The sequence below is a fragment of the Branchiostoma floridae genome, chromosome 12, assembly GCF_000003815.2.
Source record: "Branchiostoma floridae strain S238N-H82 chromosome 12, Bfl_VNyyK, whole genome shotgun sequence".
Taxonomy (NCBI): Eukaryota; Metazoa; Chordata; class Leptocardii; order Amphioxiformes; family Branchiostomatidae; genus Branchiostoma; species Branchiostoma floridae.
Genome location: NC_049990.1, coordinates 4,348,289 through 4,358,176, shown reverse-complemented (window position 1 = coordinate 4,358,176; position 9,888 = coordinate 4,348,289). Strand labels below are relative to the sequence as shown.

General features: G+C 41.6%; 1 protein-coding gene across 1 annotated transcript in view; it reads right to left on the bottom strand.

The window, feature by feature from the left end:
- Nucleotides 1-1,581: 1,581 nt before the first annotated feature.
- The window catches only part of LOC118427878 (estrogen receptor beta-like), a 14,094-nt gene continuing 5,787 nt past the window's right edge, over nt 1,582-9,888 (bottom strand). Inside the window, exons 2-11 of the mRNA XM_035837840.1 lie at nt 8,548-9,226; nt 7,907-8,006; nt 7,419-7,532; nt 6,700-7,017; nt 5,784-5,925; nt 4,505-4,635; nt 3,354-3,490; nt 2,923-2,995; nt 2,167-2,310; nt 1,582-1,865 (exon numbers count right to left, since the gene is read on the bottom strand). Of these exons, the coding sequence (XP_035693733.1) occupies nt 1,717-1,865; nt 2,167-2,310; nt 2,923-2,995; nt 3,354-3,490; nt 4,505-4,635; nt 5,784-5,925; nt 6,700-7,017; nt 7,419-7,532; nt 7,907-8,006; nt 8,548-9,090 (1,851 nt within the window). The 5' untranslated portion in view covers nt 9,091-9,226 and the 3' untranslated portion in view covers nt 1,582-1,716. The remainder of the gene's footprint in view (nt 1,866-2,166; nt 2,311-2,922; nt 2,996-3,353; nt 3,491-4,504; nt 4,636-5,783; nt 5,926-6,699; nt 7,018-7,418; nt 7,533-7,906; nt 8,007-8,547; nt 9,227-9,888) is intronic.

Genomic DNA, 9,888 nt, shown 5'->3' with positions numbered 1-9,888 from the left:
CGATGGCTAACGTCGAGAATTGTGGGGACAAAAATGTATGTCTCCCGCAAGTTAACTGCCTTGGATCTTGTCTGTGGTTTGTTATGTACGTCACGGCCGTGCTTGAAAATCCTATGGCATCAAAATCGTACGACAATCGCATGACCATTGGCTATTCCTAAAAGTACCAATCTAGCATGTGGTAATCAGCTCTCTTTCCAAATGACTACGGACACACAAACAAACAAACTGAAAACGAACCCTCTGTACAAGGAGGTAAAAAATGATGAGACATTGCCAAGTTCTTTTTATCCTGGCTTGAGTTTTAGCCAGTGAAGTTTACTTGACTGGTCAGTGGAACTGTTGTACCTAATTTTTCTGGTATAACTATTCTGGTGTTAATGCCAAGACAGTAGTTTGCTTTCTATATGTGATAAGTCTAAAAGCTACAAATTTGCTGTCATGAGTTACAAAGAACAAAATGGCTATATAAAGACCATTTAGCAAGTGTAAGGCACAAACAGTTAAGTTACATAGTCCAGTACAACAGGTATAAGCACTTGACATGGATGCGGTGTGGAATATCCCTAGTACATGTACGTATTATGGTTTGAAAAATGTAGAGGAAATTACATGAAACACACTTTGTTAGACTAATGGAACATCATGACTATTCTGGAGTACCTAACAGTTAGTTTTAAGCCATCAACATTATTGTAACAGTTACACACCACAGTAGTTTTTTTTTTTACAGTTTTTGCCTCTGCTGCTACTAGATACTGTCCTATAGACCCAATCCTAAAAGATGTTAAAGGAGATAAAAATAGAGGTAGTTTCACTTTGTACTTTGTACTATTGCTGTACAGTTGTAGAATTGACAAATTCTGTGATTTTCAATAGACTCAGGATTGAAGCCTTGCAAATGTCAGATTCTGAATCCAAATTATATCATGCATAGATATAGCCAGATGCAAATCATGTATCAAATCCAACAGCTCTATTATTTTGCTAAATCCAGAGTAATACAGCAACTTAAATCACGTTTGATCAGGATAAAAGATCACATTCTGCAAAGCTTAATTGACAATTTAACTTGAGCCAGGTCAAGCTAGATCAATCCCAATAAGTCCAGATCAATCTCACTTAATATATCAGATCCTGATGATTCAGTTAAATCTGGATCTAGATCAAAATCCTGATCAGTCCAGATCTCAAGTTATGTAGACAAATCATGATGATCTAGTTTAAGCTGGATTAACATAATGATCACTCTAGATCAAAATCACAGTAGGAAAGGCCACACAGATTTACTTTGTTGGTTCTAAAACATTTTAAGATGAACATATAGCAAGCGGACATCATAAAACCAGAGGTCAGGGAGGAGAACTTGAATATGACTGTATGCACTTCATAAAACTGATATTGAATATGGCTGTATTCACTTCACAAAACTGATCTTGAATATGACTGTATTCACTTCATAAAATTGATCTGGAATATGACTGTATTCACTTCATTAAATTGATCTTGAGTATATGACTGTATTCACTTCATTAAACTGTACCATTAGGCATAAGAATGACATCCTGAGGATTTTCTCTATGATTTTTCCAGTTAAGCACATTTTTTAATAAATTCAAGAACCAACAAATTAAATCGACGTGGCCTAACACTGGTACTGATCCTGTCAATTGAAAGTAGACTGAGCTGGATCAAGCTCGATTACAATAATCCTGATTAATCCAGATCTAGGATCTCGATGCCCATCTGATCGGCCATGGCTTTGACATCAGCGATCGTCGTCGCCTCTCCCTCCATGACCTCCTTCAGTTGTGCAGCAAACTCTGCCGCCTCTGCTTCCGCCTCTGCCGAGTTCTCCACAGCTTCTGAGATTATAGAAGAAACATTCCTTTGGATGAAATAGCAGGCAAAAAACTGCAAAAAACTACAGTTCATCGTGCTCCTGCAAACTTACATGCAAAACCACTTAGAAAAGTCCTTTCTCCCACCACCACGAAATTAAATCCCCACGAACTTAAATGAATTTACAGTATTTGGGAGGTAACCAGATTTAAATGGGGCCTGTAATTTCAGTAGAGATAAAATGGTTCTTGTGAGGCAATCTGGCTGGTGAATACTAGGGAATATGATTTTTTAATCAATTGTTTTAAAAAGCTTGTTACCCACCGTCTTGTGCCGTACATGATGTAGATGCTGCACACTCTGTTCTCCCCGCAGACCTAGACGTTGTCTTGTTCCCTTCAGCAGACACAGGTGAGTCTTCTATCTCTGTGATCCTCGGGGGCTCGTCAACTATCTCTCTCAGCAAGCCTGGAGGGAAGGCAAGTTCAAGACCAACTATGAAATCAATAAATGCCTTTGATACTATATTTTTTTGTATATACATACATTACATAGTACATAATATTATCATATAGATATATAAATAACATAGACTGATATAAATTGAAGAATTTTAAAGGGTTATAAAAAGGTGATAAAATTCTAAATTATTGGTTGCTTATGATACGGTATATTTTTGTATTCCATTGGGAATCAGTCTAGCTTGACTGAAGCAAGGGACTTCCCATTGTTTACAAGGTCTATAAATGAATAAATCATTTCTGATCAAGAAATCCTATCCAGTATTGTCTTGATCTGCAGAATGTAGCCAACATCGACATGGATAATAATCCAGTCAAAAACATGAGTCTGGGAAATGCCACAGGCAAAGTTGACACAATTAATGATAGCTTAAAAGTTTGCAATGGAATGGATACTATTAGGCTGTATTGCTATAGCCCAGCCGACCAGCACGGCAGATGTCTCTCAAGTGTGCGTCCCTTTCTGTAGCGTGATTCTCTACAATTGCCCTAATGGTCAATCCTACCATGATTATCATTTTGTGCAAAACAAACAAATAAATAAACAAACGACACCAACCTTCAACAGAGACAGTCTCTGCCCCCCGTAGCCTGTTGAGATGGTCCACGCCCAGCGAGCTCAGCTGACGGACCTGCGATACGATCAATCACATGTAAGTCAGATATACATGTATCTCTACCACACACAAGTAGTGAAACCTTCAATGTATTATGTCATGATCCCACATCTATCCACCTAGGTCAATACATTTATCACGCCATGCAAAAAAAGAAACTGACAGTGTACCATTCCTGAATGATTTTTGACAACTGTTAATTGTTGCAAAGTCACCTACCGTAGATTCCACTCGTGATACTGTCCACTAGTATTGTAGTAACTGAAACTGTTGTGATAATATAAAGTGTACATGTAGTATTAGACTGTAACTTCTGTTATCTATACATTGCCATACATTGATGCAATTATTGCGCAATAAACCATCTATCTACCTGTGACACGATCATCATGAGCCGTGCGATGTTCCCGGGGGAGAAACCGAAGGTGCTGCTACAGGCCTCCGCTAGGGCTTCGTTAATCTCATGCTGAAGCCGCTGCACCTGGCGGTAGTCCTGAAGCCTGCTCACGGCTAAGAAACACAAAACAATGTGTGATAAGGAAAGCGTCAGGTGTTAGAATCCCTCTCACTGTCCTAAAACCATCCTTGTCACATTAAGTGAGGCTCTGGCCATCGCTAGAGAATTCATTAAATTTATGATAACGAGCCTCCCATGACATGAGCTTCATTAATGTCCTGCTGTAGCCGTTGCACCTGTCGGTAGTCCTGAAGCCTGCTCAAGGCTAAGATACAGGCAATAACATTATGTGATAAGAAAAGAGTTAGGTGTTAGAATCCCTCTCACTGTCCTAAAACCTCTGAGCTTCGTTAATGTCCTGCTTCAGCCGCTGCACCTGGCGGTAGTCCTGAAGTCTGCTCACAGCTGTGATTTAAGAAAGTGAAAGTCCAATCAATCTAGTTTAGCTCACTGAAGAGCTTTCCTTCTATTGGTCATGACAGACAGACCAGATGCTATGTAAAGTATCCATAGCTTTAAATTACCTAGCTCTTTTTGACAAGCATGGTGAACAGAGGACAATGGCTTAATGTCCCATCCTATTACTTGGGTGAGCGATACAGCCAGAATGAAACTCATGGCCTCTTCTTCAGAGCTCACAGCTGAGGAATAGGAAACGATACTGTAATTCACTTTGTCTTCTTGGTACCAAACTTTCACGGTCTGAGAAAATTTAACTTGTTCTCGGAACTAAATGTGCACTGTCGCAGCAGGTGCACATTAAAAAGTCTGTGAATTATTTGTTATCAGTAATGATAAGTTCATGTTACAGTCGTCACTGTGAAAACCGTGAACATAACAGTGCATTGAAAAAATCAGGAATTACAGTAATCATCATTTCCCTGGGAGGCAGACGTGAGTATCCCCAACCTGCCCCCAGTGAAAGTGAGACAGGAGGAGGCAGCGGTGCAGCTCTTTGAATGAATGCTTAGAGAGGAACACCCTCTGCGTGACCACCCACTAAAACAGGAGCTACAGGACTTGCACTCAGAAACTAAGCTTTCAGTGTACCGAAAGCCCATACTTACCTGTAGTGTATAAAGTGAGTGCCTTGAGACACACATAGACCTCCTGAGGCACCTGCAGGTCAGCAAACTGCCGGGCAAACTCCAGCATGGGTGTGCAGATGTACTCCATACCGGACAGTCTGCACAGCGATCTGTTACAACAGAAGAAAAAAATCAATTCTCTTCAGCAATTTTGGAAGAAGACTGCGACTGTAGGGCTGAGAATAAGGCAAATAATCCTTTCAAATTTTTGACATGACATTGTGTTTTTTTTTCAAATTGTTGCAAACATGTTGGTAGGGTGTTGTGTTGTAGTAGCCTGCAATAAAACTCAAGCCTCTTGAACACAGGATTTGGGGATGGCTTCCCAGTCTAGCAACCTGGTTGCTCTTGTTGATAATAAGTCTTAAACCAAAACACATTTAGATGTGAGGATCCTCATCAGAAATGTTTTGAGGAATTATGGAAGAAACTATGATACTTTAGGGAGGTTATTGCTCCCTTAATCAGGTGAAAACACTCACCTGTCCATGAGCAGGTCAGTTGCAAAGACCAGTCATTCCCCGCGATGCTCCATGGACCTCCACACCAGCACTAACATCAACAGCCACAACTCTCACTGTAAATAACAAACAAACAAACAAACACTCACCTGTCCATGAGCAGGTCGGGTGCAAACACCAGCCACTCCCCACGATGCTCCATGGACCTCCACACCAACCCTAACATCAACAGCCACAACTCTCACTGTAAATAACAAACAAACAAACAAACACTCACCTGTCCATGAGCAGGTCGGGTGCAAACACCAGCCACTCCCCACGATGCTCCATGGACCTCCACACCAACCCTAACATCAACAGCCACAACTCTCACTGTAAATAACAAACAAACAAACAAACACTCACCTGTCCATGAGCAGGTCGGGTGCAAACACCAGCCACTCCCCACGATGCTCCATGGACCTCCACACCAACCCTAACATCAACAGCCACAACTCTCACTGTAAATAACAAACAAACAAACACTCACCTGTCCATGAGCAGGTTGGGTGCAAACACCAGCCACTCCCCACGATGTTCCATGGACCTCCACACCAGCCCTAACATCAACAGCCACAACTCTCACTTTGAATAACAAACAAACAAACAAACAAACAAACACTCACCTGTCCATGAGCAGGTCGGGTGCAAACACCATCCACTCCCCACGATGTTCCATGGACCTCCACACCAGCCCTAACATCAACAGCCACAACTCTTACTGTAAATAACAAACAAACAAACAAACAAACACTCACCTGTCCATGAGCAGGTCGGGTGCAAACACCAGCCATTCCCCGCGATGTTCCATGGACCTCCACACCAACCCCAACATCAGAAGATCTAACCACACCGTTCGGATCAGGTTGACCTGATCATCCATTGGGAGCATGCCATAACCTGCGAACAAAAACCAAGAATATAGCAACAATACCACTAAGTCCAAAACAAAGGGTGAGTTCAGTGACCTGTCGGATATACCTTCAACCTCGTCGAGACCTCACTAGTACCGTGCAAGACTCAATCTATTTACATTTTGAGATTACAGCAATTTAGGATCTGATTTACGTGTATTGCAAAATCTTAAAAGTTTTGTTTTGGCTTGGTTCTTTCTACATATGACTTTCTACATAGTTCTACATAAATCTTGCAGCGCAGTCTCTATTGCAGAACATAGTGTTCTGATTAACTATTGGCAATGAATGTAGTTATAATATTAGGGTGTGGTTACATATGTCGTGAGATCATTGTACAATAGCTAACTTAGAATTTTGGGCGGCAGCCATGCATGTTTCCTGCAAAGTTCAGCTGGCTTGCTGCACAAAAGGATGTCTTAGATCCTTGTAAGTGGTTGGTTCTGTCACAGCTTGGTTAAAAATCATATTGCATCAAAATCATATGATGATTGAATGACTTACAAGTATGTGACCGTACCCTTATCAAGAATCCTAATACTGTAAATGCATTTAAGTTCGCGGGGATTAAATTTCGCGGTAGCGGGAAAATGGACTTTTCGCGGTGGTTTTAATTTCGCGGTAGCACCATGCACTGTAGTCTCTTACTGTTATGGAAAAATATTCGCGGTGGTTTTAAATTTGCGGTGAAGCGGCCGCCGTGAAAACCGCGAACATTAATCCACCGCGAACATTTCTGCATTTACAGTAGTATACACACCTGGCAGCCGTGCAGCCCAGTCCACCAGCCCTTCTATCTCCCTGTTGGCCAGATCTGTGACCAGTGCCATGAGATACCCCTCAGTGGGTGTGCACTGTGGGTTGTACCCCGTCAGGATGGGGTTAGGCTCAATACTGACGAGATGTGAGATCAGCGGCACCGTGGGGTTATACAGGGGGAGGGTGGGGCTCACTATGAGTTGTTGCTCGGGGGGTGTTTCTTCTGCAGGGGGGTCGGGGTGAGATTTTTTTGCCCTCTTGGGAGATCGTTTGGTCTTCTTGGGTTTCTTCTTGGTTGCTCTGTTGGGTACAGCATGTTCTGCAGAATGTACAAGAAAGGGTTTAAAAGTAACAGAGCGCTTTTTGCATGTTACAAATGTGCAATATTAGTTTTAAAAAAGAAATCAAAGAAAAACCGTCCTTACACACAGTAGACAGAATATTAATGCTAAAATGTATACTACATTACTGACTAATATCTCTCAGCAAAAATGATGATCATGAGTGACAGATCCGGAGACTAGAGTTGGACAGTCAAATTTGGGGTAAACAGAATTTTTGAGTCAGAAATTAGTTTAACTTTCAGAATGTTGCTCTCCATTCTAGATATCTGAAAAAATAGTTGATTGTATATCATGTTAAAAATCTCCTATTTGAGTGTGAGTCTCAGATTGTAAAGCGGGTTATTCTATTTTCTAGCCAACCTAATTGTTCCCCTACCTTCAAAAGACATGCCCATAGCCAGGCACTTCTTGAGTCGGCAGGCAGGACAGTTTTTCTTCAGCCTGCGGTCAATCACACAGTTGTTGTTGGCCGGGCACACGTAGGGGTGGGCTGCAAGGTGGAAAAGACTTGGTTTTAAAACACTGAAAACATATTTATCGTCATGCTTATTCTCGGCATACATTGAGGTGCAGAAGACCCAGTGCATGGTTGCTAACTTGTGGTCCAAGACCACTACTTATCTGTTTAGGCTAACGTCACATTTCCAAACTGGGGACAACTTTGAAATGCATATTACTAAGTAAAAAATATACAAATGTACACAAATAATTCCCATGACTATTCTTTTTACGCCTTGTGTAGTTTGGTGTCTTTTATGTCATACTAGGCCAGGGATCAAACTTGCGACCTACCAACTGCAAGGCAAACACTCTACCCACTTGTAAATTGCTTTGAACAAACCCATTAGAGAAGACATTTCCTACCTCTTTTATGTGCCCTGTGGAAAAAGGACTTGCACCCCTCACAGGCGTACACTCCATAGTGCAGACCGGTGGATGGACAGTGGCAGACTGCACAGGGCGGCTAAACAGGACAGGAAACAAAGACTTCAGCAAAAGATCTGACATATACAATAGAATACAATATGATGTATTCTGTATCATTTGAGGTACCATGCCGACTGCGCCAGGCGGTTGAAGGCTGGGACTAGGGGTGATGCAGAATACACTGTATTTCATTTACTGTAATTGCAGAAACTTTCGCGGTGGATTAAGGTTGGCGGTTTTCGCGGAGGCCTCTTAACCGCGAAATTAAAACCACCGTGAACATTTCTCCATAACAGTGAGTAAGAGACTACAGTACATGGTGCTGCGGTGAAATTAAAACCACTGCAAAAAGTCCATTTTCCCGCTACTGCGAAAAAAAATCTCCGCGAACTTAAATGCATTTACAGTATGTCATTCCCATGACAAACACATGTTTCAATGCAAAATGCGCCAAAAGTTAAGAAAATGAGGTGATTCAGGCTTCCAATAGATAACATTCAAATCTGCCTGATCTCTGAGGCAAGTTAACTCACACTTGAGTTATAACTTATATATAAATCTATAGAGTATAAACAAACCTTGTGCCCTGAGCCTGAGGAGGCTGCCCCAACATTGGCTGCCTGTTTCATCTGCTGGTTAGCTGTCCATGGTGCTGATTCCTCGGTGCCTGTCCCCTTCTGTGGGGATTCTTCATACACCGGCTGCTGCATTCTATTCCAAGCGCCTGTCTGGGGATCTGTCATTGCTGTCCTAACTTCCATGTTCTGATCAGTATAGTTTCTGGCATAAGGCATGGCGGCATGTGGCTGGGGTCTGTGAGGACTGTAATACGGCCTCACGACTTGGAATGGAAAGTACTGTGGTGAGATCAGCGCAGTGGACCCACCGCTGTTTCTCTGTAGTACACAATCATTACCTCTTGGCTGCATCATCTGGGATTGAGTAACGTTGCCGACGGGAAAGTTGTTTGTGATCACAGGGAATTCTGGCTGTATAGGACTAGGCAGTCTGTAAGGTTGCGAAGGTTGCTGTTGTTGGACTATATAACCTTGCTGATAAGCCAACGGTTGGAGGCCCTGAGTGGTCATAGGATTGGTAACAGTGTTGGGTTGGTTCTCCATTCTGCTGCTTGGTTGTGGAGGTGGTAGTGGGTTGCAGTACTGAGGATGGTCACTAGGTGGAGTGAGTGAGCTGTGAAGGTGCTGTTGCTCCACTGTTATGTTGAAGGTTCAAAAGGATGGGGTCCCTTTTTCAGACCTAAAGATATCAAGATAAAGAAGTTGTTAGCATCCACGAGTTAGAATAGTTGAGGGGTATTCCTTGACCAACAATTCCTTAACCCTAATATAAGATACTAGCAAGTTTTATCAGATAATAATGCTAAAATCTTACAAAAACTTCTGAGAATGAAGAAGGCTTAAGTTACTAGTAGATAACGTTATTTCTAGTCATTTCATACACTGAACAATTTTTAACACTGCCACATTTAAATGAATGTTGATAATCAACAACAGCAAAAACATTACTGAGAAGATATAATTGACAATATTATTTTATAACTCTAAACTTTGTGGCCATTTTTCATTGAATTAAACCATTGTACTCATTGTCACTAGACTAACCATATAACATCATTCTATCATCAGTATCATGAGGTGCCAAAATTGGTGCCTGATGATCCAAAGCACTGAGTTGATGATGTTTTAAGAAATTGAGAATATTCTGGCTAAAAACCCTTTCAAAATAAACAAAAAAACAAGAAAATTTCCTGACTATTGTATGCCTGGTACCATTAGCTGCATGTTGACAGATGTAAACACTTGTAGCTGTCAGGCATTTAGTCTAAACCCTACTAACCCCACAAATTTTCAGGGACCAGTTTTTTGTCCCTCTGCCAAGTCACATCTGTTCTGCATTCC